Source organism: Scomber japonicus, chromosome 22, assembly GCF_027409825.1.
Source record: "Scomber japonicus isolate fScoJap1 chromosome 22, fScoJap1.pri, whole genome shotgun sequence".
Lineage (NCBI taxonomy): Eukaryota > Metazoa > Chordata > Actinopteri > Scombriformes > Scombridae > Scomber > Scomber japonicus.
The window spans coordinates 28,145,650-28,164,984 of record NC_070599.1 but is presented as its reverse complement, the minus strand read 5'-3'; the positions used below and the strand labels follow the sequence as shown (position 1 = coordinate 28,164,984).

The 19,335-nt window shown below is 40.4% G+C and overlaps 1 protein-coding gene across 1 annotated transcript; it reads left to right on the top strand.

Annotated features, from left to right (window-relative positions):
* Window positions 1-3,591: 3,591 nt before the first annotated feature.
* Window positions 3,592-18,928, top strand: LOC128383681 (low affinity immunoglobulin gamma Fc region receptor II-like). The gene is made up of 6 exons (XM_053343268.1): window positions 3,592-3,598; window positions 7,059-7,322; window positions 7,401-7,640; window positions 9,621-9,773; window positions 18,040-18,093; window positions 18,771-18,928. The coding sequence occupies exons 1-6, from the start codon at window positions 3,592-3,594 to the stop codon at window positions 18,926-18,928; spliced, it is 876 nt and encodes a 291-aa protein (XP_053199243.1).
* The last annotated feature ends 407 nt before the right edge of the window (window positions 18,929-19,335 follow it).

The following is a 19,335-nucleotide window of genomic DNA, read 5'->3' as shown; positions in this document are numbered from 1 at the left end:
AGTTAAACAGCAGTGCTCAGCGTGTGTGTGTGCGCGTTATATATTATAACTGTTTGAGTAGGTAGAAGTCTCGTGCATGAGAACGTGCTCGCAGCGGGAAAAACGTATTTTCCAAAACTACCCAGCAACAAGAAATACTGTGTTCTGATTGGCTGATAGGTTACTAATCTACCCAGCAACAAGAATTACTGTGTTTTGATTGGCTGGTAGGTTACTAATCTACCCAGCAACAAGAATTACTGTGTTTTGATTGGCTGGTAGGTTACTAATCTACCCAGCAACAAGAAATACTGTGTTATGATTGGCTGGTAGGTTACTAACTCGGAACAGCTGTGAACTGAGCAGAGAAATGTGTGAACGCCTCGCTGTTCATATTAGATATATTAATGTGTGTACTGTTCATATGAACGACAGCTACTGACAGAAGTTAATATGAACTACAACTACTGACAGAAGTTAATATGAACTACAGCTACAGACAAGTTAATATGAACTACAACTACTGACAGAAGTTAATATGAACTACAGCTACTGACAGAAGTTAATATGAACTACAGCTACTGACAGAAGTCAATATAAACTACTGACAGAAGTCAATATAAACTACTGACAGAAGTTAATATGAACTACAGCTACAGACAAGTTAATATGAACTACAGCTACTGACAGAAGTTAATATAAACTACAGCTACTGACAGAAGTTAATATGAACTACAGCTACTGACAGACGTTAATATGAACTACAACTACTGACAGAAGTTAATATGAACTACAGCTACTGACAGAAGTTAATATGAACTACAGCTACTGACAGAAGTTAATATGAACTACAACTAGTGACAGAAGTTAATATGAACTACAGCTACTGACAGAAGTTAATATGAACTACAGCTACTGACAGAAGTCAATATAAACTACTGACAGAAGTTAATATGAACTACAGCTACAGACAAGTTAATATGAACTACAGCTACTGACAGAAGTTAATATGAACTACAGCTACTGACAAAAGTTAATATTAACTACAGCTACTGACAGAAGTTAATATGAACTACAGCTACTGACAGAAGTTAATATGAACTACAACTAGTGACAGAAGTTAATATGAACTACAACTAGTGACAGAAGTTAATATGAACTACAGCTACTGACAGAAGTTAATATGAACTACAGCTACTGACAGAAGTTAATATGAACTACAACTAGTGACAGAAGTTAATATAAACTACAGCTACTGACAGAAGTTAATATAAACTACAGCTACTGACAGAAGTTAATATGAACTACAGGTACTGGCTGCACAACAAACCAAGGTTAGTAAACTTCTTCTATCAGTCTGGAAGTCACTGACTGTCTGAGAGACCCTGAGAGGAAAGTTAGAGCTGAGCACAGAGCTGAAAGTCGAGAAGGAGAGATTTTAGAGTTTAGAGATTGGTGATGTTGAGCTGCAGTTCTTCTAATGTCCACTAGATGCTGCTCAAACAGACAAACCCAACAAACACAGTCAGCTCAGTTTTTACAGATGAAGATGTTATACTCTTCAGACTCAGCCATACCTGAAATAAAATGAACAAACGTGATCAAAGCTTGATTTTATTGGCTGTGACTGTTACTAACCCTTTCTACAGGTTCAGATACACAAAGACTCACATGATATGTAGTAATATATGAAATACTAGCTGCTTTGCATTGACATGTTAAAGTCAAACTATCATCATCTGTGAATAAAGTGATAATAAAACAATAATAAAGTGTTCAGTGAAGGTAAAGTCTCAGTGTTTTTGCACTGGAAGTTTCAAATTTTCACCTCACACTCCTTTGTCTCTGGCGTGTAAACACTGATCTACAATAGGTCATGAAACATGTGCATGCTTCATGTATATATTTAAAAAGACAAACTGAGTTAAGCTGCGGATGAGTCTCAACCTGTTTTATAAGAGCGAACTGTGGTACAAACTCTGAAGTAGCTGATCGGCTAGGAGTGTACTTATGAATTACATTTATTTCATTATTTATGTAAGAAGTAGACAAGTGCATAAGAAATACCATACACAACAAAAAACGTACAACAATCAATAGACTGTGTGGAGTGTTGAGGTGTTCACTGAGGAGCTGAGTTTTCAGATGTTCCTTGAATGCACCACAGGAGTCAACAGAAACAGTGATGTCTCTCAGTGAGTTTAGTGGAGACAAAAGTGATGAAGATGAGATCTGCATATTTTTAGTACAACAGGTATCAAAGGGAGTTATAAACTGAGTCTGAATAATGAGTCATTTAAAGTCACACATGACTGATAAGAGAGTAAGTTATTTCCTCCTGAGTGTCTCTGTGGGTGGAGTCACAGAGACGCTGCTCTCAGTCTCTCATTTCCTGTAAAACTATATTTCCTGCTTTTAGTTCAGTCAGATCTGCTTCAAATGTCTTTTCAACATTTAGGGTACACCCGAAATCTTCTGAATAATTCCAATGTGATTACTCATTAACCCTTCACATCTTTTTGTTCAGTGTGGCAGCCAGCAGCAGTAAATAATAGTGTTATACAGACTATGTTCAAGGGGGGGAGGGGGGGTTCAGCCAGAGAAATATAGAAATAAAATGATGCGACACCCTCAGGACAAATGAAGTGCCTCTTTTATGTATTTATTTGTTAGGTTTAAACAGGTTTTATTCTGCTGCCAGCTCCACACACACAGATCTGTTTGAACTGGATGTGAAGTCCAGCTTTAACTCATCTGTTCTCCAGTTAAACTGAGTCACAGTGAGTCCACTCTGCTTTCTGCTGTGGTTATTTAAAGTGTTCTGCTATTCAGCATTTAGTTCTTGCTGCCTGTTTCCCTGGTCCTCTAATCACATTCATCTCATCTTCTATTTAATATATAGAATTTAATTTGCAGCTGATCCTCTCATTACAATATATTTTACATTCTTCTTCCATTGTTAATTCTTTTCTAAAGTATTTTTTAGGATTTCTTAATTCTGTGAATATTTCACAGCTACACAACACCACAAGCAAATTCCTTGTATGTGCAAACCAACATGACAGTAAATCTGATTCTGACTGAAATGTGATACTCAGGACTTTTGTGTTGTGAGTCATGTAACCCATGTTCTTCTTTCTTCTCAGGTTGGATGTCTAATAAACCTCCTGGAAGTTTTTCAGCTAATTCATGTGACCATCTCTACCTGTGTGTGTTGTTGATGGTTTAATCACGCATGGCACAGCATCAAGTTTTAAGTCTATGAGCTTTTGTTAGGGTGGCGGTGCTAACGGTTTGTGAGAGGCTAGATATAAGACAGAATAAATAGTTTTATTATAAAACTATTAAAGACTGCAGAAGTAAGCTGGGAGACAAAGTTGTGGATTCAAAACAATATAAAGTTACATTATAAAAGCATTTGTCTATTATAAAACCAGTTAAAGGAAAGAAAACATAAGTGGACTAGGGCCAGCAGATGGGGTTGCAGGCTGTACGGAGGTGCATCTAGTGGTGCTACCATTTACTCACCAGTGATGTCACAGCAAACTAAACACACTCACACAGCAAATAGGTGAGATACACAGACAAACAGTGAAGGCCCCACTTAGCACCATGCTAGGTAAACGGTCTATAGGCGGAGGAGGAACCGAAGGCACTAGCAAGGAAGCTAAAACGCAAGAAACAGTGTCAGCTGTCTCAAAAAAAAAACTTCTGACAATCAAATGTCAGCCTGCCTACCTCTGGCCAGCAGCAAGAGAGGAAGAACAAGAGCCACCAGGTGTCTAAAATGATCTAACCCTGATTAGGGGTCAAACCTGGAGCTGCATACTCTACCTATGGTGTATCTGCACTCACCACATTAGCAGCAGCAAAGCATTCATGAACCAACAGAGAGAATGGATACACTTTGGAGAAAAGTCATCATGATGATATCTTTAAAAAAAATGGTTAGTAATAATATTGATGGAGGGGGCAAAATGCCCATTTGCCTCAGTGTACATCGAGCAAGTTATTTTTACTTACTATGAAACTTGGTTTTATTGAGAATACATGAAGGGTTAACTTAAGCTGTCATGTCCGAGAATAATATAAACTTTTTGTAAGTCAGCATCTTTCCTGTAAAGTAAACCACACAGCAGCATCACACCTACAAAGGAAGGAAGTCTTGTTTAACTGCTGTGAACAAACAAAGCAGTTCACACATCAGTGAGTGACCAAATGGACCAAACATCTCTTCTGTGGCTCTGTGAGTACAATCTGTATAATCTGTACTGTCCAGATTTAAATAATTATATTCATCCCATGTCAGCTGAGGTTTAGATGATACTTGCTGATAAATGGTTTTAAACATATTTAAAAATCTTGAAATGAAATTTGATTTAAAATACTATTACTATACTACTTTAATCAGCATCAAGAAAATAAGTGAATGCAGCAAACAGGAAGAGAAATTCACAGTTCAGCAGGTGACAGATGTTACACTTTGTACTAAACCTAAACCGAGGCAGATTATACAGCGATGATCCGTTCGTGTTGATCGACATCTTCTGTCTCAGGATCAACCCTGATGTGCTTTTATATTACATGGGTTATTCCTTTATATGTCAAAAATTGTAGAAAATAAGTGTCCCAGCAATTACTTTCAGCAGCAGTTTTGTTTATGAGAAATTTCAGTCAGACTTTCGTAGATATCAAAGCACCGATCTCCTTACGGTGTTTATTGACCTTCTAATGGCTGCCGATGATGGGATGTGATCACTCCTTGTTCTTTTGGACCTGAATGCTGACTTTGATACTTTAGACCATAGCATACTGTTAGACAGGCTGTGACATTGGGTAGGAATATCTGGCATAGCCTTAGATCGATCTGTCAAACACAAAGTTATTGACCACATGTCGTCTGTTAAGCATGGTGTCTCATAGGAGTCAGTTTTGGGACCAGATTGAGTTTCCTTGTACATGCTCCCCTTAGACATGGTATTTCTTGTCACTGCTATGCTGATGACCTGCTGATGTATCTGCCTGTCAGGGCTGCTGACCCTGGATGGCTGAGTTCACTAAATGACTGTCTTTGTGCACCAGCACATTAAGGACTTCCTGTCTTTTGCTGGTTCCCTCTCAGAACACATTAATCCTGTTGCAAAGAATCTTAGCATTTCATTTTTTGAGCAGTACACAACAAAAAATGTACAATCTTGTTTTATCACCTGAGAAATACCTGAAATATATCCAAACTATGTTCTAATTTATCTGTCAAAGACACAGAGCCCGTTTTAAATGCTTCTACTTCTTCACACCTCGATTACTGCAACCGCCTCTTCATCCACTTCAGCAAGAAATATTTTAATCAGCTGCAAGATTTTTATCAAGAACCAAGAGAAATGGCCGCATTACATCTGTTTTAACCTCTTTGCAGTGGCTTACATGTGAGCTTGTTCATAGTCTGAGATTCTCAAGCAGACATCTTTTAGTCGTTCCTGAGATGTGGGTGATAACTAGAAGTGACAAAGCTTTCTTGGTCAGAGCCCCAAAACTGCAGAACATCTTGCTTGCGATCAGATCAACAGTTCGTCTTTTAAATCTCCTCTTAAAACGGCTTTTCAAGATGTCATTTGATTTTATTGACTGCCTGGACTACTTCATAGATTTTGATGGATTTTATGAATCATAATGTTTTCACTTTTGCTGATGACACTGCCATTTGTTTTACCAACTGCTCTGATGCTTGTGTCTTATAATGTTTATAGAATTAGTTGATCTTTAATGATAGCGATCAGAATTGTACTCAGTCTTAATGTATTTGCATGTTTTAATTCTGTTGCTTTGTATGATTATATGATAATGATGATAATTTGCTGCTGTGTGAAGCACTTTGTAATGTGAGTGTAGAAAAGTGCCCCATGAATAAAATATTATTATTAAATTATAAATTATATAAATATCTATTAATATATTATATCTGTGTAGTTTAGTGATGATTTGACATGTTTCCGGTTTGTTCTTTTGTCTCTTTAGTTGTGAGCTCTCTGCTGTTCTGCTCAACAAACCAAGGTCAGTAAACTTCTTATCTGATGATGTAAAGCTGTTGAAGGGTCACTCTGCTGATGAATATCAGTTAGTTAGTCCTCCTCAACCTCTGGAAACAGCTGGCTCATACCTTTGGTCTGAAAGTAAAGGTTAGATTTGACCAAAGAGGATAGATGACTCAGTTTGATCAACATGAAACTCTCCTGGTTAAATCATCAGATGAACGGTGTTAGAAAATATCTGACTAACATTATGTTAGCTGTTTAAAAATGTACAACTCACAATGTACCTCTCTGCAAGAAACAGCCAATCACCAGCTTTAAAATCTGGTCATGTGTCGCTAACAGGGACAATTTATGTGGCCAGACTGTTTTTCATACAGCAGATGCATTACTGTTCACACGTACTGTAAATGTACTCTAATGACTTAAATATAAACTTTCTTTTTTTTTTTTTTTTAAGATTTTGTTGGCATAGACGCCTTTATTAATCAGTAGATCGACAGGAAACATGGGAGAGAGAGGGAGGTGACATGCAGCAAAGGACCTCCGATCGGGATTCGAACCGGGGTCGGCTGTGTATATGGCATGCGCTCTAACCACTTGACCACCTGCGCGCCGACTTAAATATAAACTTTCAATCAAGAAATTAAGAAATCTGGCAGACAGATGAAACTTAAATCATAAACACTCACAGACAAGGAAAATGAACAATTACTCAAAATGTGGTTTTAGTGGTGTTTAGCTCAGTGGGTAGAGCACCCATCCCATGTGTTGAGGCTACAGTCCTCGCTGCAGGCGACCCCGGTTCGAATCCTGCACCGAACGCTCCTATCCTCCTCCTCTCTGCCTCCAGTTTCCTGTCTCTCTCTACTACAACCTGTACATTAAAGGCAAAAAGCCCCCAAAAATATATATCTGGTCCTGCTTCACTGCAGCATTGAGAAACATTAACTGTATAACAGGATTCATGTTGTTGACCTACTGAGTGTTTCTGTGTTACATTAAATGACTCCTCATGTTGTTTCCTAAATATAATAAATCTCCTCTCAGCCTCTCTGACTGTGAGTCCCAACAGCTCTCAGATGTTTAAACGACAGTCCGTCTCTCTGAGCTGTGAGGAGGACGACAGCTCTGCTGGATGGAAGCTGAGGAGGAACACAACCACAGGAACCAGGAAGGAGTGTGGAGACGGATGGGGAAGATCAGCTGGTTCCTCCTGTAAAATCAGTGTAGCAGCCCCCTCAGACAGTGGAGTTTACTGGTGTGAGTCCAGAGACGGAGCAACCAGTAACAGCATCAACATCACTGTCACTGGTAAGATCAGACTGTGGAGTTAGTATTGATGAAGCTGAGTGTAAATGATGAAATGCTGTAGTTTGTCTCTGTGTTGAGGTGGACCAGTGATCCTGCAGAGTCCTGTCCTCCCTGTGATGGAGGGAGATGATGTCACTCTGCACTGTAAAACAAAGACCTCCAACCTCCCAGCTGGTTTCTATAAAGATGGCTCCCTCATCAGGACTGAGCCTGCAGGTCACATGACCATCCACCATGTTTCCAAGTCTGATGAAGGCCTCTACAAGTGTCACATCAGCAGTTATGGAGTGTCTCCATCCAGCTGGATCTCTGTCACAGGTGAGGAAGTTAAAGTCTTTGTACATATGTGTTTATGTGCTGGTAAAACAAAAGCTACATATTATGGTTTCATTTATTATTTAAATGTATTATTTTATTAAAATATAAATATATCTCGTCTCGTCCTCTTCCGCTTATCCGGGGTCGGGTCGCGGGGGCAGCAGCCTAAGCAGGAAGCCCAGACTTCCCTCTCCCCAGCCTTCCTGGGGGATCTCAAGGCGTTCCCAGGCCAGCCGAGAGACATAGTCTCTCCAGCGTGTCCCGGGTCTCCTACCGGTGGGACGTGCCCTGAACACCTCACCAGGGAGGCGTCCGGGAGGCATCCTGATTAGATGTCCGAGCCTCCTCATCTGACTCCTCTCGATGCGGAGGAGCAGCGGGTCTACTCCGAGCTCCCTCCGGATGACTGAGCTTCTCACCCTATCTCTAAGGGAGAGCCCAGCCAGCCTACGGAGGAAGCTCATTTCGGCCGCTTGTACCCGCGATCTTGTTCTTTCGGTCACTACCCAAAGCTCATGACCAGAGGTGAGGGTAGGAACGAAGACCGACTGGTAAATCGAGAGCTTTGCCTTTCGGCTCAGCTCTCTCTTCACCACGACGGATCTGTGCAGAGTCCACATTACTGCAGACACCGCACCGATCCGCCTGTCGATCTCCTGCTCCATCCTTCCCTCACTCGTGAACAAGACCCCGAGGGACTTGAACTTCTCCACTTAGGGCAGGATCTCATCCCCGACCCGGAGAGTGCCCTCCACCCTTTTCCGGTTGAGGACCATGGACTCGGATTTGGAGGTGCTGATTCTCATCCCGGCCGCTTCACACTGGGCAGCGAACCGATCCAGTGAGAGTTGGAGGTCACGGTCTGATGAAGCCAACAGGACCACATCATCCGCAAAAAGCAGTGACCCAATCCTGAGGTCACCAAACCATAAAATATATAAATATATTAAATGTATTATTTATTAGGACCCAAGCACTAAACAGTGCGAAGGCCCTATTGTAATTGTACCGATTATTATTTTTATACAAAACACCGCCTTTTTGACAGCCTAAACGTGCCCGAAAAGTCACTCAATAGCGCCCCCTAATGAATATAAAAATGTGAAAGATTGATGTACTAGAACAAAATTTGGTATTTATATGTATCATGTCCAGGCGCACATGATGTCACTCCAACAGGAAGTCGGCCATTTTGACAAATATGTGTGATTTTGGCGATTTCCACGCCTCGTACTTTAACAAACTTGTCCTAGGGATTTAATCCGACCGACTTCAAATTCACTCAGAAACCTCTTGAGACACTGGAGGTGAAAAGTTCCTAAAAACTTTCTAATTAGGGATCCGGTTTGGTTTTTTGAACACGTGTATGCATCAATACTGTGTCGGCTCCATAGCGCCACCTACTGGACACAATAGCGCCCCCTTGAAAATTGAAAAAAAAACTGCTAGCCAAACCGTGCCATTGCACCCTGTAGAAGATTAATAAAATTGAGCCCCTCCCTCCAGATTGACGTAGATGAACAAAACTTGGTGTATACTGTATATGTATCATGTAAAGACACAAAAAAGTCTATTGGACCCATGTCCTCACTAGGCAAAATGGCTCAATAGCGCCCCCTAGAAAAATTTTAAAATGGAGCCCCTCGACTCGATTTTGGTGCTGTTTCCCTTTGGCTTAGAAGATGCGTCGCAGCAAGTCTCGCTCAGTCTTGTCGGGGCGAAGGAGCTTGGGCCCGGTCATCGCTGCTTGCAGCTTTAATTATTATTATTATAATGCATCCATCTCAGTAATTGTAGTGCTTTATTAAAATGTGTAAATGTGTTTAAATTTAGGTGCTCTTAATAATAATCAGCTTTGTTTCCTTTTAGAGAAACCCACCACCACATCTCCATCTCCCCTCCCTTCTACCTCTCCTCCTTCATCATCCACCTCTCTTCCTTCATCATCCACCTCTCCTCCTTCATCATCCACCTCTCCTCCTTCATCATCCATCTCTCCTCCTTCATCATCTACCTCTCCTCCTTCATCATCCACCTCTCCTCATGTCTCTGTGCTGTGGTTGGTTCCACCTGTCTGTGGTCTGGTTCTAGTGGTTCTACTGGTGAGACGATGTGCTCAGAGGAAACCTGAAGGTCAGTCAGATTTCACAATGAATATTTCACTTTGAGGATTAGTTTTAAAGAACAACTTATTCTAAAATTGTGTTTTGCAATTTCTGTGAATTAAATGTCATATTATAAATCGAATCTCTGATCATTTTGGTTCATTACAGCTGCTGAATTAGAAGTTGGAAAAGATGACATCACAAATTGGCTTCAGCATTCACAGCCAATCAGACGGAGTGGAGGTAATGTGTTGTAGATGTGATGTTAGTAGAGTTAAACTTGTATATTTGTGAGGACCTCTCTGGGTTTACAAAGTGGGACATTTAGGATTATGGGGACATTTATGATAATCAGGGTTAACAACAGAACAGTTTGGTTTCTTCTGGTTGATGACAGAGTGTGATGTGCGCTTCGTGTGTTTTCTACTTTGTGGTGAATCAGTGAAGAGAAGCTGTTTTTCTTTAATGTATTTTACTGTAATGTAATTTCTTACATTACATGAACTTCAGTGCTTTATAGTTGTGGGTTGTTTTTTTTTAAAATCTTCCACTTTATCTTAGGTTTTTGTTGATAAATCCTTTTAATATTGCAGCTGTACATGTCACCGGTATTTTTTACATTTTATGTATAAATACAATTATAAACACATTTTTAAAGTTACAAATGTTCAGCTTGTGGTGAAGAACTTGTTTTAATAAAAAGTCAGCAGCTCAGTGCTCTTTTAGTTTCCGTTTTCCGAACTCAACACTTGTTTGCTTTAGCAGCAGAAGTGTTAAAAAGAAAAAAAGTGTCAAGTATAACTTCTAACACTTTCTCCAGCTATCAACTGAAGTCTGAGGCTAAAATGGATTGAATTTAGTATCCTGCTATAATAACACTTTTTTTCATTTAATTTATATTAAAAACACATTTTTAAAATAAAATTACAAATGTTCATCCTGTGGTGACCAACTGGTTTTAATAAAAGCTGCAGGTATGTTGTTTTACTTTTCGTTTTCTGAACTCAACACACTTATTTGGTCTCTTTCATAGCAGACATGTTAAACAGAAAAAAAATGTCAAATGTAACTTCTGATATTTATGACATACTAACACCTATTTCTCCAGCTATCAACTAATGTTTGCTGCTGAAATTGATCATATTTTCATTACGTTTTGTTCAGTCCAAAACCTGGACCTAAGGCGTCCTGTTTGAGATGAGCCAGTTGGATGCTTAGAAGGAAATAAATAATCTGGTTGCTATTTGTATTATGTCTTCTGCAGGAGTAGTAATAGATACTGTATAGTAACAGTGCTGATATCATTTGTAGCACTGTCAGTAATGTATTTTTCATGTTTTTTATCTTCCAGATTGTTATTCAGTTGTAGTTTACTCAGCAGTGAAAAAAACAGAAGACGTCAGTGATGGACAAAGAGCCGTCAAATCAAACAGGACCAGAGGTACAGCTGCTCTTATTTGTGGATCCACACAATCTGTTATTTGTTTGTCGTTTTCACAGCCAGGGGTGCTGCCAGGGATTTTGGGCCTCATGGAAAGATATCACATTTGGCCCCACCACCAGGCACACATCATGCCAACCATGCACCATTACTGTAACTACACCTGCAGAACCAACCTGACCCATTCAGAGCTTTAAATGACTCTACATGTGCAGGCTTGTAGACTCTTTTATAGTCTAATACTAACTGTATAATATTTACTGACACTGAGCTGTGATAATATAACACTGTGTAGAAATGCAGGCAGCATTCAGTGGAGTTCAATGTTTGATACAAGCTGATAAACTCTGTAAGTAATGTGCTTCAGACTGTCTTTTACAGTCTAAATGTATCTTAATTATTAAATGGTCAATTTATTAGGATATCACCAGCTTGACGTTAAACCTCGAGGTGTGAGAGTGTCCAGTGGGAAAATCCAAAAAAGTTATAAGGGCATTTTATGTCTTCAGTGCCAATCTATCTGAGGGTAGATATGATGTGATGGGCTTTTTTGAAATGGATAGCAACTGGACTTGTTATATCCTGGTTACGAATAGCAAATCTGTGTTCTGTAATCCTGGTTTTGAATGGTTTAGTTGTTTTACCAATATACACAAGGCCACAGGGACACGTAAGTATGTATATAATGTTCTTGGTGTTACAGGATATAAAGCCCTTAATGTTAAAACTTCTACCTGAGTGAGGAATGAGCTTTTTGTGTGAAATGGCATTATTGGCAGTTTCCACATTTGTAATTACCAAACGGAACATAACTGGGGAAGTGTGAAGGGGTGGGGGGGAGGCAGGTCAACTTACACCAGTCTTTACGATACGAGGAGGATTAATAAAATATCTTTTCAATGCACGGTCAGTGTCAATGATGTACCAGTGTTTTTTAATGATCTCCTGAATGTTTTTCACAACAGGTGAATATTGAATAGAGCAGGTGACTCTCTGTTCAGTTTTTGTCTTTTTTTATTTATGCATTCAGATTGAGTTTTCAAACCATCTGGATGCCTGTGTGATCCAATCCTCCTTACAGTCCCTTCTCCTGAAGCGGCCCTTAAGAATTGCTGATTGGCCAAAAAAATCTTTGTCAGAGCTGTGACATGGAGCTTAATTTGAGGGATATAGGCAATGCTTAATTTGTAAATCATAAGGTGCCGGAACGCAAAGTACATATGACAGCTCAGGGATGACGAGACGGGCTCAGGTCCCGGAACATATAGAGACAACGTGCTGAAAACAACATGAAAATGCCCACTCACCACGCTGTGGGACTTACAAGCCTCAATTTCAAATAATATCCATGGTATAAATGTTATGACGATAATTTACAATTATTTTAGACTATACTCCACACAGCACAGGCCAATGCCCACATCACCACAGGTGGGACTTACAGTATACAGTCAACAGGTCTAATGTGTAAAACAAAGCTTTTACTAAATCACACATATCTTCCATTATTATTATTCAAAGATTGGCACGGCGGCCTATTAATAGACAATAGACTCACCATATTTAGTTGTCCAAAACACCCCACATCACGAGCATGTCGCTGGACGTCCCACACTCCTCTCCTGCTGAATCTTCCTGCTTCCTGTAAGCCAGCTGATGTCGCGGTTCCTGCCTCTTGCTCCGGCTGTTGTACCGGGCTAACTGATGCCAGGGTACCCGGCTGTTGTACCGGGCTAGCTGATGCCAGGGTACCCGCCTGTTGCTCCGGCTTTTGTCCCGGGCTAACTGATGCCACGGTACCCGCCTGTTGCTCCAGCTGTTGTACCGGGCTAGCTGATGCCACGGTACCCGCCTGTTGCTCCGGCTGTTGGTGGTTCACCTGGCTGACTGCTAGCACTGTACTGGCTCCTGCTCCGGCTGGCGGTGAACCTGACCAGCTGTTGCCACGGTGCCAGCCTCCTGCCCCGGCTTGGCTAGCTGTTGGTGAACCCGGCTAGCTGTTGCCATGGTGCCAGCCTCTTGCCCCGGCTTGGCTAGCTGTCGGTGAACCCGGCTAGCTGTCGGTGAACCCGGCTAGCTGTTGCCATGGTGCCAGCCTCCTGCCCCGGCTTGGCTAGCCGTTGTTGAACCCGGCTAGATGTCGGTGAACCCGGCTAGCTGTTGCGGCGCCAGCCTCCTGCTGCAGCCGGTTTTGACCGTCAACATGACCGCTGCAGCTGCCCTCGTCGCCGCTTGTGGAGGCTTTTCTGACTCGTTTTGAAGTGTCATGCAACTCTTCCTTCTTTTTGAAAAAAGAAAAGTAAATTTAACCTCTTAATGCACGCTGTTCCGCCTACGGGACGGGAGGAGGTAGCGACACGTTCTTCTGAATGTTTTAACTGTCTTTTTGACTGGTGTCAGGGTTGTGGTTTGTTGGCCCTGTCAATAGTATCGAATCTAGGCAGCGCCATCTTGAAAATTTCAGGTGCATGCTGGGAAAAAAAGAACACGGATTCTACTTATATGGGCATGAGGCGGAGTCATGGACGGAAGTATGGGCGGGACCAACGGCGGAGCCGGGAGGCTGCGATTGGTTGTGAGGGCTGGATCTCAAGGACATTGGTCAATCAACCTGTCAATCACAACGTAGCCATGTAGCCTGCTTTATCGTCAAATATAAAATCAGGGAGGCCAAAATGTCCCAAATGAACATCATACTGCATTGAAGAAGGCTTTAAACTAGCGATTGAGACCATAAACACATTTTGAAAACGTTTACTGAGGTTAGAAATCAAGTGAGAAGTTGGTGAATTCTCCATTGACTTGTATAGATCCGGAAGTCTTTTTGAACACAAAACGATCGCCCCCTGGTGGCCTTTTGATAGAATGCAGCTCTAAGTTACTTCCGCATTGGCTTCTTTTCAGAGGACAGGAACTCCCCGCCTGGTTAAATCTTAATAAACAACATGAAATTCTTGGGTTTTGTTCTGTAAATTAATATATGCATTATTATTTTATTTTAAACATTTTTATATGTGTTTTTTTTTTTTTTTTTAATGAGAGGTAGGCCTACCGGATCTGCCCAAATAAGTACCGGAACACAGGGAGGCCAAAATTGAGAGGTGCCGGATCTTGTTCCGGCAAGATCCGGCTCAAATTAACCCCTGGATATAGGGTGGTAAGACGTATTTGTTGAATACAGAGGCTTTGGATGTTTTGAGGCTTTTTTGGTGCCAAAAACAAGAAAAATATTTTTTAATGATAATGTAAATAAAATACTCTTTACTGTTAATGTCTATCACTGATTAATGAAGTTAATGAAAAAATAACTTTTGTTCTAATAATCTTTTAGTGCGTCTGTCAGTCATGGCCCTTTTAATCGTCTGTAGCATCTTAAGCCACTGATATACTTTTACCAACACACACCTGATGATACCATCTGTATTACTGTCAGTAATGTATTTTGATGTATTTTATCTTCCAGACTGTTATTCAGCTGTAGTTTACTCAGCAGTGAAAACAACAGAACACGTCAGTGATGGACAAAGAGTCGTCAAATCTAACAGGAAGAGAGGTAAAGGTGTTGATCCACACAACAGTTTGTTTTTTTGTTGTTACAGCCAACAAATTACCAACATTTGTTGCATCTTAAGCCACCAATATACTTGATTTTTACGAATGCATATGTTACTACTTGTTGGCAGAAATTCCTTGTCAACACCTTAATACCTTCTTTGAACTTTCACCTTTGCATAATATAAACTCTTACTATGGCATGGAGGAGGTTATTTGTTGATATCAGGGCAGAAAGAGCAGCATCAGCATAGAAACATTATATAGATGAAGACAGTGATGGAGAAGCTCAATGAGTTTCTCTTTGAAACTTCTAACCATTGTTATTGTGACTGGACACTGCTGATAGTCTTTAGTTTTTTGTTAATCTTATTCGTGTGACCTAGTGGTTGTGAACTGAATTGCATCAAACAGACACATTGTGTTTCTGAGGACATGAAGAAGTGTAATGGTAGCCAGCAGGTACAGCACTATGCAGCGATAGACCTCACACTCGCAACACTGGCAACACCTCCAGCATGAGGTACTCATGATGAAAAATGTGTAGTTAAAATCAAATATATCAGTAGCTTTATCAGTTCCTGGTGGCTGAGTAGTATAGTAGAGTAGTATTAATATTTATATTACATGTGCAACATCACTACTCACAGTACATGTAGTGCACTAACAGCACTGGTTAATATGAATATGTTTTATTTTACAGATCGTGATGCAGCTGCAGCTCACTCAGTAGTGAGAAGAGCAGAGAGGCGAAAGGTACAGCAGCTCTTCTGTATTAACACACAATCATGACACTAATATCAATCTTCTCATCTCATTCTCCAAAACAAAGAAAGAAAACATATTTCCTGAAATATTGAACTTTTAAGTTATAAGCATGTTAGGTATATAAGATCAGAACAAACCGGATCTAGTTTTGGGTTAAAGAGACACAAAGCTGTTTTGGCACAATGCCTGAAGTTATGTCCTTTTTAAGGATAGCTTTCCTGAAAAACTTATGATCTACCACACCTTTGGAGATCAGGATCAGATTTATTGTCAACTAGTCATATCTTGGTGTTGTGGTGCATATCAATCAAAAAATAGCAGACAAGAGAAAGAAAGTAAGAAAAATACAACTACTCTCATTATAAGTTTGTTATTACTAATGTACTATTGCTACTGGTAGAGGGGTGGGGCATGGGGTTACATTTATATATGTTTATATCTTGTGTCTGCAATATTAGTAAAATGAGTCTGTACTTTGAAAACAAATAGATATATTTAAAAAAGAAAAAATATAACTACAGTACTAATCTAAAGGATCTTTTAATGATTTTATTATCATCAAACATTGAAACATCTCTGCAGCTGCGAAATATCAGCAGTGATTTCCTGAGTTAATCCTTCTCCTAAAACTAGGACCTTAAATGTGTGAATTATTGTCCAGTTAGGACAGATTTCCTGCTCTGAGAAGCTTCATGAATTCAGGTCCAGAGTTCACATCTCATCACAGACCTGCAATGAAACTTTGTCTTTACATGAAGTGTCACCAAGATCTTCCCTGACCTCAACCCAACTGTAGTTACCATCAGTAGATGTTGGAAAAGACTTGTTTTTTCTACAACTGTGTCTCATATTGTTTGAACTGTGTGTGTTCAGTGTCTCCATTAGAGCCAGAGGTTGTCTACTCTTCACTGAGGTAGACCTCCACACCTTCACACCAGTCCAACCACTGACGTCCAGCTGGCCTGTTACTGGTCCCCAGAGCCCCTCAGACAGTAGTACATTCATTAAAAAAATCTGTTTAACATAATGATAACGGTTGTTTTCTGTTCAATGTCCCCATTAACTTTTCTGTCCAAGGATCTGCCTCCCCAGACCACCAGTGACCCAATGCTAAACAGGTCATGCTGGATGATGTTCCAGTAATTTATTTGAACTGTTTATTGTTGTCATTTCCATTCAGTTAGAGGACTGATGGTCAGTCGTGATGTAGCAGCAGATACAATCAATGAGTATGTTTACATGCACATTAGTCTTCACTCTGTATATTTGTAAGTATAAGTTTACTGATTCAGTGTACTGATGTCATTTTACAATAAAGTTTAAAGAAGAAGAAGTTTTTTGTTATGTTTTCAGCAAGTCGCCTCTGTGACGTCACGGTCCTGTTAGTCCAGTGGGTCCTATATTCATGATCTCCATACATGTATTTTATATTTACAGAATATATTGCAACAGATAACAAAAATAACAATTAAAGAATGATAATAACTTAAAGAAAGAAACAAGGAAGGAAAGATAGAAAATAAATCTGCAGATTTCTAAAGCCCTCAGTAGCTTCCTCTTACCTTCATGATGGAAAAACAACGAGGTCTGCAGTCAGAACTGTCGCATGTTTCCACAGCTGTAATCAATAATACTGATATATTGCCTCTTTCAGTTCGGATAAGACAGAGCCCTAGCCATGTAACTGAGCAGAGTCATTAAACAGAGAAAGAGAAGAAGACAGTTTATATCTCAAAGTAAAAATAATAGCACCTTTCAAGTTGAGTGTCTACTGCCACTTGCTGGCCACATGTAGGATCACATCAGAGGTGCTCGATTACAAATGACTAGAACAATGCACCCGTTGGGCACTGCAGCATGTTTACTTGCCAAAAGACACATGCTCATATAGAAGAATGTATATTTGTATATGGGGATGCTCGTTATTGGTTGCTGATATCAGATATTCCCCAACTCTTAATTTCCGATACCGATATATGCATGTCTTTTTACACCAAAACTATCAGGTAACAACATAACATATCTCTTATTGTGAAATTAACACAATATTCCTGATTCTATTGTGATGCTCCACTGGATGCAAACATAAATGCAACATGACTTTCCAAATGTAAACACTGTCTGTGCATAATAAGAGAACAACTTCAACTTAAGTTATGGAAAGAAGTGCCAATATGGCCTCAAACAACACAACAGCTAGGACAAGTTCGACTTCTTCACAAATGGTAGACAATATCAAAACAAGGAAGATGCTTCAGTAACAATAAACAGTCCTCTTTTAGTCCAAGTTCAATGAATGAGCCTGGCAACTGACTAGCTGTTACTGGCCATAACTCATGGTCATCAAGCATGCGCCAGTAAACGTCCCATGCTGCGTTCATGCAGGCTCGGAAATGTTGAAGCCTACAGAACAAATATCGGTTATAAAAACCTGATATTCACGAGCAAGGAACACATCATCAATGAGATACGTTTTAACAGATTTATTGACAGAATTTGAATGAATTGTGTATTCTTGATGCGGTGTGGGGAGGTGGGACGAAGGATCTGCAGCTGCGCCCAGGCAGTGACAAACCCCCAGGAACCTGTGAGAGAGGACAGAAGAACAGAAAAGAGGGCGGGGGGGAGGGGAACTTGAAAGCGAGAGTGAACGAGGGGGAAGCTGTTAGGTCTGTTTATATAGGAGCCGGAAGGGGTGTAATTGGTGTGTGTTCCCGCTCCTGAAACTGCGCTTATCAAGCTTCAACTAATACTTCCCGATATTACATTTTTAAGTAAATATCGGTAATATTTGTATATGAAGGTCACAAACACACTTGTGCCCTGTTGTCTGAAATTAGTTATGCATAACCAGGAACCACATGTTGGTTACGGGTAAATGTCTTAAAGGGTTAATGGGAAAGTATGAGTACCTGTAGCTGCAGGTGTCTCCAATGATCTCTTCAGTCTCATTTGCTGCTGACTGTCTTCACGATGCTCAGCTGTAGACTAAATGATAATTTATGAGTGTAGTAGAGTCAGTTAGTAGTTTGGAATGAGATCCACACAACCAAGGTTAGTTAGGCCATGTGTGAATAAGATGTGTATGTAAATTATCATCGTTAATGTTGTTACTGTGGGATGAATCAGCTGGGCTAATCAGAAAGTATGAGTACCTGTAGCTGCAGGTGGCTCCAATGACTTCTTCAGTCAGTGACCACGCCCCTACCTGCATGACCGTGGCAAAACTTGGCAGCTGATATCTTTCAGTGTTCGCTTCTACAGACTTTGTCAATTTTGCCCAAAACTATGGTTTCAGTCACATGACCAGCAGCTCTCGCTACCCCCAGAGCAACGGGGAAGCAGAGAGAGCTGTCCGCACAGTTAAACAGCTGCTCAGCAAAAGCCCAGACCCTCAGAGTAAGCTCAGTAAGCTCTCTTAGCTTACAGAGCTACACCACTGGCTCACGGGCTGAATCCAGCACAACTGGTAATGGGGAGGATGATAAAATCAACAGTTTCAACCACTCCACAGCTGTTGAAACCATCCTGGCCTAATCTCAGAGCTTTCAGGGAAAAAGAAAAGGAAATAAAAGAAAAACAGAGAAAGTCATTCAACTTGAGGCATGGCAAGACAAAGGACAAAAAGTATGGGCCTAAAAGTTTGTTGTTCCTAAAACAGAGTGTGATACATTATGTGCTAATGTTGTTGAAAATGGCCAGTTATGAATACCTGATTAAGATGAGGGTGATTATCATTTTGGAATTATTTTAGTTCTGCACAGTTCAAACTTGAAAGTAAAGAAAAGTGGTTTACAAGCTAAAAGCGGGGGTTGTACAGATGTTCTGT